This window comes from Nestor notabilis, unplaced genomic scaffold (assembly GCF_000696875.1).
Source record: "Nestor notabilis isolate BGI_N333 unplaced genomic scaffold, ASM69687v1 scaffold10270, whole genome shotgun sequence".
NCBI classification, from domain to species: domain Eukaryota; kingdom Metazoa; phylum Chordata; class Aves; order Psittaciformes; family Psittacidae; genus Nestor; species Nestor notabilis.
In genome coordinates, this window is record NW_009909725.1 from 3,691 (window position 1) to 18,983 (window position 15,293).

The 15,293-nt window shown below is 41.5% G+C and overlaps 1 protein-coding gene across 1 annotated transcript in view; it reads left to right on the plus strand.

Moving 5' to 3' along the window:
• RCN2 (reticulocalbin 2, EF-hand calcium binding domain) overlaps positions 1–7,956 on the plus strand; it is a gene marked incomplete at its 5' end in the record, with an annotated part of 9,010 nt that extends 1,054 nt beyond the window's left edge. Inside the window, 4 exons of the mRNA XM_010020502.1 lie at positions 1,479–1,580; positions 2,202–2,298; positions 4,718–4,860; positions 7,153–7,956. Coding sequence (XP_010018804.1) covers positions 1,479–1,580; positions 2,202–2,298; positions 4,718–4,860; positions 7,153–7,305 — 495 coding nt within the window. The remainder of the gene's footprint in view (positions 1–1,478; positions 1,581–2,201; positions 2,299–4,717; positions 4,861–7,152) is intronic.
• Positions 7,957–15,293: the final 7,337 nt, after the last annotated feature.

A 15,293-nucleotide genomic window follows, 5' to 3' on the forward strand; every position in this document is an offset into this window, starting at 1 on the left:
GGGGGGGGGCTGGTTGGTTGGTTGGTTTTTCCCTGTGAGGATTGCTTTGTCTGCATTTAGTTAAAGTAATAGTAGATAATATAGGATGTTGGCAGAAGTGAAACTAAAATGGACAAGGGAGCAGGGATTTTACACACTCAGGAAACAATCTGTAAAGCTTTGGAGGTCACTTCACTGAATAATTACATAGCTTATAAATAAAACAAGACTTCAGATGGAACTACCAGTCAGAATATTGATCTCATGTTTGAGATACTGCAATGAAAGATGTCTGTGCTGAGCTAGAACTCCTGCTCACTTATACTATACTTCGACTGCTTCCTAGGTTTTCGTGCTTGCTGATTTCTTCAGCATATATTGTAAAGAGCAAAATCAGCAGATTTGTACAAGCATCACATGTCAGCCAGCTTTAGCCTTTTCCTTACATTTGGAAGTCAGTGATCCTGCTCTGAGCAAAATGGAAAGGTTATAGAGCATGGTATTGATTTAGAATTGACATCAAGTAAACGTATAAATTTACCAGAAGGTGGCAGCCTTGTCCATCACTGCTCAGAAAAACCCACTGAAAACCAGGCTTTTTCCCTGAATAGCTAAAGTTTATGTTGCAATTCAGTAGTTACTGTAGTCAGTCCTTCTGAATTGCCTTCCTGTTTAAACTCTCAGCTAAGGACAGCTTTTCTTGTGGAGTACAGTTAATTATTTTGCAAAATAGTGAAGATCTTACACTTTATTCATGACATTTTATGCTGTGTATTACTCAGGTTAGCCTAATTTTGAGAGAAGTGTCAATAGGGTATAAACTAGGAAGTACAATTTCAAGTGATTATTTGTGGGTATTATTTAGTTTTAAAGAGTGTGCTGATATCTGTAATTAAAATGGGTTAGAGAAGTGACTTTGCTTTGAAATACATTGAGATGTGATGGGCAACAGTCTTGTGGAAGGAAGCTGTCTAATCCTTCAGCATTTAAAATGGCTTCAGAAAAGACATTTTACATATATGATATTTCAGGACCTTCTTCGAACTACAGACAGCCCTTAATATAAATGAGATATAGATCCAGAAGGGTGAGTGTCCTTTAAAATGCAAATTCTGGAATTTGCAATGGCTACCATTAATGATAATCATTGTACTCCACTAGGTTAGTTTGGGAATTGGTGACTTTTAGAAGAGGAAGCAGATATAAAGACAAGAATTCTTGATCTTTTCATTATCTCCCATTTGTGTTTTTGAAGCCCTGGCTAAGAGTGTGTTTTAAATGTCTCCTTAAATTGGATAGAATAAAACTACTTCAATTAATAGTGCAGTTCTTGTTGCTCTGGATGAGCTCTTTTTAGCGAAAATGTAACATCAGTAGAACACGAGTAGATAATGTGAAACAATTAATATTCTAATGAGCTCACAGCCAGCTACTATGATGTTGTTTTTCCTTTTCATTAAGTACTCTAACTAAATCTATTTTCTAAGCTTCATTTAAAGGAGAAAAAGCGTTTTGAAAAAGCTAATAGAGATGATGTTCCTCATCTAAATGTGGACGAATTCGTTGCTTTTGAACATCCTGAAGAAGTGGAGTATATGACGGTAAGATTCAGGGGAGTATCTTTATCAGCCTGTGTCTTTAGATGCAACATCTTTCTAATGCAAGCGCTCAGCCCCGGCACTCCAGAAAGTGTGTTTTTGAGCAGTTACGTGTATGGCTTTTACAGGCCAAATTAACACTCAGCTTACGTGTGGTGGATCAGTGCTGGAGGTCAGGAGCTGGGGCTTGAGTAGGAAGTCTCATACCTAGCTCAGAGTTCGGTTCGAGCAAGGAGATTCACAAGAAAGATTTCTTTGCAAAGGAAAAATGCAAATTAGTGAATACATCACATGAAAAGCGAAATGAGATGACACAGCTTTGTACAAATTCATCTTTCTCAGCTATTTCTGTAGTTTTGAATTATGCTGAAGGACTCCAACTCTGTGTACACCTTTCAGATCTAGTTTTCATAAAATCTGGCAGCCTAAACTCTTAGGAACACATCTGCCTTGGTGCACAGGAACCAATTACTGGACTAGTCTGTGGAAAACAAAAGCAGATTTGACATGAGGGAGTCTTTAAAGAACACCTTACTGCTCTGAAATTATTTATTGCTATTTCTGTTGATTACAAGTTGCTAATTTTTGACATTGATTATTTTGCTTTTCCTACGTACACAAAAGGACTTTGTTATTCAGGAGGCTTTAGAAGAACATGATAAAGATGGTGACGGATTTGTTAGCCTGGAAGAATTCCTTGGTGATTACAGAAGAGACCCAAGTAAGGAAAAAGGCGGGGGGGCACGAAAGAAGGAACTAACAAATGCTGTTGGAATGGGGTGAATTGCATGCACCTTTATTTTCAGCTTTTTCTGTCTCCACCTGCAGATTCTGAGTAACATTATCCTGTCTTTTAGAATAATTCAGTTTCCTGGAACTGGGCACAGTGGCTCAGTATTTCACTTTGCCCTGTATGTGTTTGGCAGTAGTTTGCATATAGCCCATTCCACTCTTTTCCTTGCAAGTTACTTCGTGTAACTGAAAGCACATTCCTCATCACTAGGTATGCAGCTGGAGACATGGTTTTTCTAACTGAACACATCTGTGAAACCAGCCAGCAGAAATGTAAGGTTAAATTTCCCTGGTCTTTATCAGCTTGAGAAGGCAGCTGTAAGCCTTGCTGCCGAAGGACTGAAGCTGTGTTTTAAGAGAGGTGGAGGGGAAGCGTAAGGAGCCCGTTCACTGGACCAGATACCAGAAGCCTCTCTGCTTTCACTTTTTGTCCTCACTCTTGCCCTTCCTAAAACTTGATCTGTTCCTTCTTTAACAAGAAAAAGGACACTTACCTGGTGTTAATCAACAGTTCACCTATATTGCTAATAGATATATTTTCTATATTGTATTTGATTTGCTAATAGATAGGGCAAGTAACTCCTTCAGTTCCAAAAACACCAGTAGCCTTAGGCATGTGGAAAGTCTGCTTGGTCCTAAGGAGAGATAATTCCTGAGTGTGGACTAACATCCCAACTGGGGAAAATGTTTGAGCCACCTGAGGATATGGAGAAATAGGGGAATAGTCAGTTTCTGTTCACTCCAGTGAGCCCTGGAATTTCACCTTTTGTAACTGTCTTTAGTTGCCAGAGCCAATAAAAACAATAGCTCTCTGATGCAGCTACGGGGTTCTTTTATCTTTTTTCCTGCTCTGACTTGAAAAAAGCTTTTCAAGTAGTTGGAAAGGAGTGAAATTGTTGCTAGGGCCCTTGCGGTAAGAGAGAAGGTGACAGCATTGTCATTAACACATTTTAGCAAGAATTCAGAAACGGCTGTAACTGTAGAAACTACTTGAACTCTTCTCCTAACAGCCATCTCTCTGGCAGACAGTGTTCCTGCAGTGCACCTTAAAATAACTTAATAAACTACATGGTGGGTCTGGTTTCATAACTGTCTTGTGGCTTTGGGCAACAGTGTATGGTGAATTGTGACATTAAGGGATAATCTACTTGCAAAACCAAATATTAGAAAGGAAGGAGAGAGACTTCACTCTTGTTGTTCTCTTATAACAGAAACCTAATTATGTTTGAACTGTTATTTATCTGCTTGTGATGCCAACTACTTTGGACTTGAATAAGGTTTAGGAAGTCTTAATACCTGTTCTTGCTTGTCTGCAGTGGTTATCAGTTTGATGAATTACTTCTAAATTTCTCAAAGAGTTAGAGACAAGTTTAAGATTGCTGGCTAGGTTGCAGGATGCAATACCAGTGCATAGGGTAAGTATAAACCAAGTATACAAATCAAGAACAACAGTGAATGAAATTGCTTTGGGTATATTCCAAATATTTTAGAAAACAAACAAAAATGAGACAGTAAACTAATTTGAAAGCCTGCAGTATTGACTTGAGCCTGAGCTGAACAAGAGCTTTGCCTCCTTTTACGTGGTGCAGATGGACTTCCCTTGATATTAAAGCAGGGGAACAGGCAGTAGAATGTTATTAAAAACTCTATATGGTCTTAAAATTTCATAAGGCCACAAAATCCTGCCAAACACTATCCACCAACTTCTTGGGACACTTGTTGATGTAAAGCCTTTTCCTACTTTCCTCCATCTGTTAGGAGCCAAGATGACCAATATCTGTGGCCTGTGGTACTGCTCACAGCACATTGCTGCTGTGTGATACTCTCAATGTGGCACCTGCAACATGATTGCTGCGTGTTCATGGGAGAGAGTAATCTTAACTCAGTCAGGGTAAATACTGCAAATGTAAGATATCTCTGTCATCTACCTGAACTTCTTCCTACTGATGCATCAGATGTCACAATAAGTAGGAAACCATCTCCGTGGCAGCACATCCAGTATAAAGTATGCTTTCTCCATTATCAATCTGGGTAAATGTGGAGATACCAAGATAAACAGTTCAGTTTATCATAAACCTTGACTTTAATATCTGCTCGGTTCAATTGTAAATTTATAATGTTGATATTGCCTTAGCTTTAAATTCTTTTTTATTGTATACAAGCATGTTTTTTCATATGTAGGCAGTTGCATTTATTTAATCTCTTGGGACTGGTCTGTAAGGCTTGGCTTTATTTCCTGAAATCACTTTTATGTTTTGTGAGATTAACTGAATTTGCTATGAGAAAAAGTGAAAACATCTGCTTTTAGGTAAAGAGTGGCTTTAAACTTGACAAATGTGTCTTACTAGCTGCAAGGGAAGATCCAGAATGGATACTTGTGGAGAAGGATCGGTTTGTGAATGACTATGACAAGGATAATGATGGAAAACTTGACCCTCAAGAGCTGTTGTCTTGGATAGTGCCTAATAATCAGGGTATTGCCCAAGAGGAGGTATGTGTTTTGACTGCTGTTTCGATTTTAATTAATGCAGGAGAATTATGAATGTATCACCACAAAATGATAGATGCATTTAGATGTATCATGTCTTAATAGTTGAAGGTACATCTTTGTATATATTTTTAACCTTCTTTCAGTCTGACAAAGAATGCACATCCTTTAACTGCATTAGGCAAATTTGAAGTTCCTATTAATTATATGAATGTAAATTAACAAAGTACTTTTCTACCTGTTTAAACAGCTTATCTGGTTTGACTTAAGGGTGCAGTATTTTAGTCTGTTATTTTGTGGTAATTGTAGGTAAATCTAAGGAGATACACAACTAAAAGCAGCTGTTACCTACTGACAGCATCCTTTTGAAAATAAAAATTGATTGTGATTCTTCTAACTGGATAAATCACCATAATTTGTAGAACTAAAAGCTTGTATTTCGTAAGTACAAGAAAATGGAAGTATTCTGTGATTCAAGATGCCGTAACGCAAACTCTGATGATGATGATTAAAATGGTTTAATCAGGGGTAGAAGGAATAATAGGGAGAAGTGGATTCTCATTTTAGCTGTCTTTATTTTGTTGTCGCAGGCAGTAGAAGCACTGAGTGCTCCAGAACAACCTCTTTTAATGAGCAGACTTCACAGTCGCTGACTGAAGTAGAGGGGATTTCTACCTTTCCCCTAATAACTTTGAATTTGAATTTGTCTGAGTCTCTTTCCTTTGCACTGGGGGATTTTAGTGTTAGAATGGCAGGAACAATAGGTCTTCCCATGCCTGCTAGAGTCAGGAGACGCTTGGTGTTGCACAGCATAGCCCATCTGCTGTGTTGGACCATCTCATTGTTCAGGCCCCAGCTCTTCCAGTCTCAGCTCTTGGTGACAGAAAAAGCAGTGTGGCGAGCAGCAGCGCAGGCTCTCCCGTGTCTGCCCTTGCAGGAGGTTAAGCTGTTAGAGCGCTCTGGTGGTATTTTTGTTAATGGGAATCTTAAGCCTTTGCTTTTTTTAACATCTGACTCTTGAGGGTGCGTGGTTCTTATTTCACAGGAACAGTGCTGTTGTAACTGACATGAATTCTGCCTGGTCTCAAGTCTGGTCATACCTGTATTGGTTTGCTTGGCCATTTGGGGTTTCTTTTTCACCAGTTCCCTATTCATTCAGATGTTAGCTTACAGCAAGGCTGTTCTGTAGGAATAGCTTGGTTCTGCAAGAAGTCTTTTGTTTCTGTAATGTGCTTTTTTTTCCTCTCTTCAGTTAATATACGGGCTTAGTGAAGTCACCTATCATAAAGAGGCAGCATTGATTTAAATCATAAGCTGAATATTGCAGTGCCATTTTGGCATTTCAAAATGATTTGAGAAACCTGGTAGCTAAATAACATAAAAATAGAAAAATGATTATACATTCCATTTCCAGGAATGGATATGTGTTTACCAGGATGTTTGTCTTAATAATCTTTTAGCTTTCGCCATGCAGAGTGCTTTTAGAATCTGCTTGGCTGACGTTAGTCCCAGTTATTTCCTTCAGTGCTTTTTGGTGATGTAGTCAGCTTAAATGTAAGTAATATTTAATGTTTTAAAAAAGTCACTAAGCACTTACATTGAGCCAAACCAATCAGAAAATGTAGGAACGGAAGGATTCTCTAAATCCTTGTATTCGTAGATGTCTGGCAAATAAAATTAATCCCATGTAATGCTAGGACTCCTCTATTTCTCAGAAATAATAGGCACAATAGCTGCTGTCCTGGCTTGTTAGCTTTGAGCTATGTAGTACTTGTCAATAAACTACAAGTAAATTATGCTGGAATTGGGTTTTTTTGTTTTACTGCTAACTCCCCCCCCTTTTTTGCTACCCAAAGCTTAAGATCCTATGCATAGTTGGCTTAGCTTGTCCACTGTTGAAGGTAGCCATCAAATACTTCCCAGTTAAATTTCCATCATGGATTATAGCGGTGGGGCATTTTTTGCAAATCATAAACAGAGAATATCCAGCTGCAGATCTCTATATGCACATGTGATGGGAAAGTGGGGCTCCATGGGTTCAGGAGATAAAAGATGGCTCAGTGCAGCAGACACCTCCAGAGCTGAAAGCAAGTGTGCCCGCAACTTAACCTTAAATCAAAGAGGGAAAGGGAAACAAACGGAGGAAAGAAAAGCTCTGTTCTGCATGCAAACCCTTGTCTAGCTTGTTCCAAGTAATGGTGCTGTGGCAGGACTTGGACAAAGCCATTCTGAAAGCATTATTTGTAAGTGCTCACCTCTGTTAACTGTGCACATGGTATTCCATTTATTTTAAAGGCTCTTCACCTTATTGAAGAAATGGATTTGAATGATGATAAAAAGCTTTCTGAAGCAGAAATTCTTAAGAACCAAGATTTGTTTCTTAACAGTGAAGCAACGGATTATGGTAGGCAGCTTCATGATGAACGTTTCTACCATGAAGAACTTTAGAGTATTTATTTTGTAATCTGTTTTTCTTTCCTTTGTTTCATTTGGAGCTTTTGTTAAAAGCACCCATCAGCTATGTTGCAAGTTTTACGCTGTAATTACAGTACACTAATGTTTGTGTAAATAATTTGCATTCAAAATTTAATTGCCCTCCTGCAGATTTCCTTGGGCCTTTTCTAGCCTTCAGCATTCATCTGAAATACTTACTTGCAGAATTACACAGCGTTGGGAAATAAGTTACTTCAGAGGTAGTCCTGTGTTGTGAAGAGTTGTTCTACTGTACTTGAAAGAAATGGAGATTCTAAATGATTCTGACAGAATGCAAACCGGTAACTGAGTGACTACTATGTTTTCTAACCAGTTTAATTCGGGCGGAGAGTGGGGAAGATGGGAGGATCTTTAGAGACAGTATTAACTGTGTTTTACTTAATACCTTTGGAGAAACACATAGATTAATGCCTCAATTGTTTTAAGAGGTTTCTACTTGATTTTCAGTGGTTTCTATACTGTGTTTTATTGTATCATAAAACTTGCTATTTTTACATCTATAGACATTAATTGGGTTTGATGTACAATTTACAGCCTTAGCAATACAGTGGTATTTTACAGTGTTAAAACCCTCTTCGTTTGTTGGATTAAAACTTAAAATATTCTGTCTTTCTGTGATTTGTCCATTTGTTATTTCCTGGTCACCCAAAGCAACTCCTTGAAATGTGAACAATGTATGTATGTAATATACAATGGCAACATACGGAGCTTTCATAAACAAAAGACATGTCACCTTCTCCAGATGCTAAAGAAGATTCAAAACAAGCAAGGTGTGCATTTAGCATTTTCTGGACAAGTTTGCAAAAGCAGTTGGTTTTGTTTTAATTTGCAATATATGGCACTTGAAAGCATCAAGGCATTGCATATTTCTAGCGGTAACCTCTAAAGTTAACTTTGGTTGAAAGCTCCACAATTACCATTCATAAAAGTGAGTGCTGTCCCATTATGTTATTATTTGAAATAGGCTGAAAGGTTAATGGCACGACAGCTTCAGTTTAGGAAAGAACAGAGATTTGCTTTTTATCTCCTAGGTAGTCACAGAAATGAGCCGAGTGTTCTAAACACAGACGGAGCCTCTCAGCCCAGCTCACACTGAGCACATTAGGCGTTTTGAATTCCTAGATAACTCATTCCTGTAATGCTCCTGCAGTGTTCTTCTTGGCTAATGTTATACTTCCTCCCAACTCACTTTCTAGTGAGTAAAAGTAACTAGTTCTGCCTTGCTTTTTTCCCACTATACCATCTCTTCGTTATTCTCAGGACAAGCAGGAAATCCCTTCTGACGTAGGTGTTGAAGTCTCCCCGTTACAAAGCTAGCAATTTTGAGTCAGAACAGAACTCCATAGGCTTTTGCTGTATTTCTTTTAGATATCACAGTGATAGAAATTCAAAAGGATCTTTCAGTTTTAGTGGTCAGGGTTGTTTTTTCTACCCAGATTTGTTTACTGCAGTTCCTGGGAATGTGAATACAACTACTGCCGTGGTGGTAGTGGGATCTGATCTTAAAACAAGTAAGGTCTAATTAAATGCAGTGGGCCCAGGAATATTAAAGCAGTGTTTGTCATCTTCGTTGGTTTAAAATATACCCAAAGTTGCCCACTCATCATCATTCCTTGTGGCACTTTGAAACAAGTCTTGATGACAGATTCAGCTTCGCACTCAGTATTAAAAGTGTCGTCATCAGCTTGAAAGTTCAACTTCAAAACAAGAAGAAGCCGCCTTTGGGAGGGTGCTACTGCCCTGGGCTTTTTGACTAGACTCCAAGTCATTTGCTGGATTGTGGTGGAGGAGAAGAAGAGGTACAGCAGGACTAGTAGAATACAGCATGTGTATGGTCCAGAGCTCAATAGAATCATAGAATGGTTTGGGTTGAAAAGAACCATATGATTCTATGATTAATTTACACAGTCCAGACAAACTCACTGGTTAGTCTCGTTTAGCACTGTAATCCTCCACCTCTTTGAGAAAACACACACTGTGATACTTTGCTCCGTCCTCCTACCTCAACAGCTAGAAACAAGAACATGGAACTGGAAAAGCATTTGTAACATTTGTGGGTTTTTGCAAACCTGGAATGCCAGAACTAGCCATCAGCTGAATCCCACTGGAGCTAGGTAAGCGCTCGTGCCTGAGCTTTAACACTGCTCAGTCTTGGTTTCCCACTGCCGTTACTACCGAAAGAAAGGTTTATTGCTGGCTTTCTCAAAACAATTCAACTTTTTCTTTATGTATAGTGGATTCCTTGTGGATTGTTTTTTCAACTTTTCCTTTTGCTTTGAGACATCAGCGGGGCTGGTAAAATAATGTTCTCCATGATTAAGTATTTCCTTACGCCTTCATTCAGACGTTGGTACACGTCCCTGTGAACAGCGTGACTTTTCTTCTTGTGAAAAGTGCGTGTCTCTACAGGCCCTTGTCCAAAGCCCCTCTCCAGGTTTCCTGGAGCCCCTTTAGGCCCTGGAGCTGCTCCAAGGTCTCCCCTTAAGGAGCCTTCTCTTCTCCAGGCTCCAAATTAAACCAACTGCACTGTAACAGTTCTGTTCCCAATAATAAACATGCACATCATTTATCTAGAAAAGTTTTGCCTTATACAGCTTTTTGGAAAGATCTCTCAGATGTTCACTGTGGATTTGCTTATTTTGCATTTCCATTCTGAAGAAGGATTAGAAAACAATTGCTGATGTTTCGAAGTGAACAAATACGCAGAATATGTGCTAAAACGTGCTGAAGGAATCTAAGCTGTTGCCTCCCATGGTGCTAACCAATGCACTGTATTACAGAAGCAGGGGTATTTAGTGCAGATGCAGACCTGATGGAGGTGGTATGTTTTGGACAAAGGTCCAGTGGGTTGAGAGCCAGTAACTGCCATGATTTTTCACCAGAATAGCAGTGTCTTTGCTGCTTTTGCTCTACCCGAAATGCCACCCTGAGCAGCCATTGCCTGTGTGCATACCCCCTGCAAGCTCTGTCAGGCAAAAGCATTTCTTTGCAAAGCAGATCCTGAACTTCTGTGTAATATTTCTGTGAACATGCTTTCCAGCACTGTAGTGTTTAAAGAGTCCTTTCTGAGAAGTGGAAACCTCTTCAGCACTGCAGGCGTTGCCTGCTTGGCTAATGAATATGCAGTACTTGCAAATGGGTAGTGATTTCCTTTGAATTGATGGAATGGAGAAAGCCAGTACATTGGTAAAACGTGCAAAAGATGTCAGACAAATAAGAACCATCTTTCTGCAGGTACCTGAAGTTATGGCGAGAAGGGGAGACAGACATCCAAATCTTTTCATTTTCCCTCTCACAAAGTGGATATACTTCTCTCCAAAGAGCTACCAGATACTGCTCGTGTTAATCAAGCCACCTGTGAGGTTGTGCTTGCCCACAGTTTCTCTTCTCCTATTTTTGTCTTTGAAACACCTTCAGGGGTAAGGATGGGAACTAACCAGGTTCAAACATGTACCAAGCACAAAATGACCCTGCATTTCTGTGATAGGAACAGGAATTTTAGTATGTACAGAATAGCATCATGATTTTAGAGGAAATCTATTCATGTTCTCCATAATTATGGCAAAGACTGTGGTTATCTTTCTCTTTGGTAAAACATCAGGGACTGGGTCTAGCTTTCAGTGAAAGCCTTTCAGTTGGAAGCTGCTGTAAAACACGAGAGAAGAGCATAGTCTATGCAATTAATCTTGACGTGAGTTGTCAATTCTGCTGAAGCAAAATGCCAGCAGGACTGCCTTGCACTGTGGAACAGTGCTTTTGGGAGGATGTTCAAATAGCTCCTTCTGAGAGAAGCAAAGGGAGTGTGTTTCAGAACGGGTCTCAGGGTCTGAAGAACATTGAACCAGCTTTCAGCCAGCAGCTGCAGATGAGTTCAGAGGAGCAGTGACTGATCCAGGCGGATGCTCAGAGGCTGCTGTTTCTGTTTCCATGGGAACAGAGGCTGGCTCCTCACAGAAGGACAGGTGATTTCAGAGTGTTTAAATTGGCACTGGTGGCTCCTACGAAAGCCCCCAACATATTCACATTGAAATCCGGGTGCCCATTTGTATGGAAGTGGAGGTGCAGCAAACCAGCTGCAAGGCTTGTCTAGCTGAGCAGTGGTTTTCCCCTGGAAATGGTTTCATTGCTGCTGGTGGCTTTGGGCTTTAGGACTCAGTTAGACACCAGGGGCTGGGCTGTTTTCATTTGAACAGAGCTGTACGACAGCAAGCGTTGTGAAGCCATAGCTCTTAGATGTAATTGTTACAGAGGCTTTGAAGGACCCTACATGTGCCTTCTGTTCTCCATTTCCATTTCACAATGATTCCAAGGGACCGCAGTATATCTGAGGAGGTTTGAAAAATACAACCTAATAACTGAATTCTCTGCATTTAGATGCATCTCTTTTTATACTGCCTTAATATTTTCATAGGCTCCCTCATCCTGTTTCTGTGTAGACTCGAAGGGTTACTGTCTACTTCCCAAAATCAGAAGCACTAACTGTGAAGAATGTCTTGCTTAAAGCCCTGGATGAACACAACTCTGCTTGTAGATGCTGTTTTTGCATTTTAACTTCTGTCAGGTCCAAACCTGCCACTCAAATCCTAATAAAAAGCTTTGCTCAAAGCAGTATGTAGTTAATAAAAAGAACATTAAACTTCCATTCTGATGCACATCGAAGTTTTAACATGATTTTTAAAAACCCAGACTTTTCATCGCTGTCCACTCCAGAGCAGATTCAAATGGTGCGTTCTCCTGCCAAACAATATGATGATTGGAGAAAAACCACCAGTACTCTGTCCTGGAAACTGATTCTTGGCCTTATGAGAGAGGAAACCTGATTTGTAAACTTCCAGAGCAGTGGTGGGAAGGGAGCTGCAGTGGCTGTCGTGGAAGCACTGACATCTCTGAATTTCTAAGCTTAGATGAAAAGCCATGTTAAAAGGGGGAGGAAGGGGAGATGAAAGGCCCTGAAGGTTTCCAAAGCATCCAGCCTGGCAATAACCAACCAAATAAACAAGTGGCTGATCCCTTCTTATTGCCACCTTCATCCCATTCCCCTCTACAAAGCCAATAATCTAAACCTCTTGCCCACAGGAAATACTTCTCCTTGGCATAAAACCATCAATATAACTACATTGTAGGGGAAAATTTCCTGAAGTTCAAGGCGGTTTCAGCAGAGGCATCCCAGCAGTCAGCAGCCAAGGTTCATTGGGTTTGCTCCCCTTCCCTGCACCCCACAGTGCCCCACAGCCTTTCCAGCCTTCCTACTCACACCAAGATAGGAACTCAGCCACAACACCTAAGAACTGAACGTTGTGCTGTCTTGTTCCTATTGCGAGGATGGCTTGAGGAAGATTTCTTCTCCAAGTGCAGCATTCCTCATGCGAGTTTGACAAAAGACTCCCCATGCTGCCGTGATACATTTGGTGGGGAAGGGGACAAAGATGAGTTTCTGGATCAGTCAGGAGGCTGGTGTATCTTTTAAGACAGACAGTTCTTGGGAACTGCGATTTCTGGGTGCTATTTCAAGCTCTGCTAATCGATTAAAGCTTAAAACAAGTAATTGCATGCTACGAACCAGCAGTTGCCGCAGACCAGCTCAATATAAACCTAGTAAATGCCCACCGCAAGACATTTAGGTATGATTGGGTGCTTCGGCTTATGGGAGAAAAGGGAAATAATCCTATCCCAGTTTTCCTGACCACAGTCGTGGCCAGTGCAGTGGGGAGGTGCACCCGAGGCTCAGCAGTGGGCTATTTACCGAGCAGAGGTGGGAACGAGCATGCAGGGCTCTGTGCATTACTCACACCTCGTCACCATCCCAGAAACCCCATCCCAGGCCTGCGCCTCTCGCACGGACGTGTTTGTCCTGACTGTTTGCTACAGGTTTCAGTTTCTTCAGCTGCAGAACTGAGGTGTTTTCCTCCCTTTTCCAGAGCCCTGCAGAGCCGGACTGCCCCTGCAAGGCGCAGCACTCTCTGGATGTAACCCAGCCACGCTGGCGATGGCTCCAGACCAAGCATCTGCCCGCCAGCTCTGCTTCACCAGAGCCAGGGGCTGGGCTCCCATCAGCTGATTTCTGACAGCTCATGAGAATACCTCAACTAGGAGCACGGTTTAGGCTCTTCTCCAGCCAACAGTAAGAGATGAACTCCCCCAGGACACAAAGCTGACAGTGTATGACAGGCTGCTCCCATGGGAGGTGACTGTCCTACCCCAGTGCTGTTGGGTGGGACAGGCAAAGAGCCCAGCACGAGAGTCTACCAAATAACTGGCTTTTTGGTTGGAGACCAAACTAAAACTAATGAGAAAGTAGCATATGATTTTGGAGGGCCAAAGTGCCCTCCAGACGTTGTCATGAAACGTCATGAAACCCAACAGGAGCAAAGCTGTCAAACAGCTGAGGTTTGGAACCAGTAAAAGGAAACATTTAGTTTTAGGAAGATTGAGATCAAATATTCTTTAAAATATTCTTTTCCTGCTTGCAGATCAAGCGTTATGAGCAGCGTCCATGTCCTCCGAATACATGTTTCAGGGAATTTTCCCTAAGGAAGGAAGCTTCCCTCCTCCAGCGCTCTCTGCAAGTGAATCCTCCTGTTTCTCCTGCTCACCCTCTCTTGCGATGATGTTTCTTTTCCTGCTGCTTATGACAACCAAAGCAGTTTCACGCCTCTGGCCCTGCGAACTCTCCCTTCTGCTCTCTACTTGCACTCTCCGTTTTCCCTCTCAAAGGCTCTGCATGTTCCCTGCCTTCTTCAGACCACAAGGAAGGAAACTGAAACACAGCTACAGATTGCTCATGGAGGGGCTGCAGGTAACCCGGACAATGTCTGTGAAGCTCCACTTCAGGGCCCGGTGCCAATAGACTCTCAGCTCTCTTATCACAATTCTTTTTTCAAGAGTTTGGATTTTACTTCTAGATTTCACATCTGTTGGTTATTCATAGTAACATCGACATGGGGGCATGCAAATCAGAGATGTTCTCTATATAGCCGTACAGGTAGCTAAAAGCGTGCAGACACCTGCACACTTCAGTGTTCTTCATTTAACCAGAGCCTCGAAAAGCCTTTTCAGTTGCAAAAACGCAACGTTGAGCTACGCTTCCCGTGTGCAAACACGTGGGCCCCTCTAACCCCAGGAGAAATGTGGCTCATGGGCTTCATTTACATCTACTTCTTTGCAAGACCACAGCATTCTATGATAGTTCGGCGCAATTTCCTCAGCTGCTCTCTCTGTACTGTGCTGGTTTCCTCTGCGTGTTAATCGCTCTCTCTCCTGTAGCTGATCTGATCGTATCGCTGAATTCTACTTTATTTTTGGTTTCTAGTTTGTGAGCCGCTCACTCACACACACGGTGAGGAGCAGCCTGACATCACTTGACATCTCCTTGCTTCCTCATTTCAATGTTAACTGTTTACCAGCAGAGGAACAGGTTTGGGGTTAGAGTGCTGAGTGCGTGCATGTCTCTCTGTGTGAGCCAGAGCTTTTTTCCCCTCTGTCCTGTCCCAGCCACAGTTCATTACGTGGAGCTGCCTGAAACTGCCCCGTGCTGTTTTCCCCAGCCTGGCTTCAGAAGAGACAGGTCTGTGGATGCGCTTCACCCTCTGCTTCGGCTGGGGTAAAGCAACAGGGCTCGGAGCTGTGGCTGCTGCTGCTTTTGCCCAAGAAAGAACTCGCTGAAGGATTCCTCGCCCTCCACAGAGCAGTAAGAATGACACAGCTGCAGTTTAAAGATGCATTTTGGGTAAGTGAGTATTTCCTACATTCACTATATCTGCATTTAAGAGTCTCTTAAAATACAGCTTGGTTCTCTATATAGTTCGAAACTCATTTAATCCTGTTCTGTGTTTTAAATTTAGTTTAGTCAAAGCCCAGATTTGACTCCAAACTGAAACACACTGTTTGGTAGCACAAGTGTTAGGTCCTCGGCAGAAGGCTGCATTGTAGGAATACATCTAGTC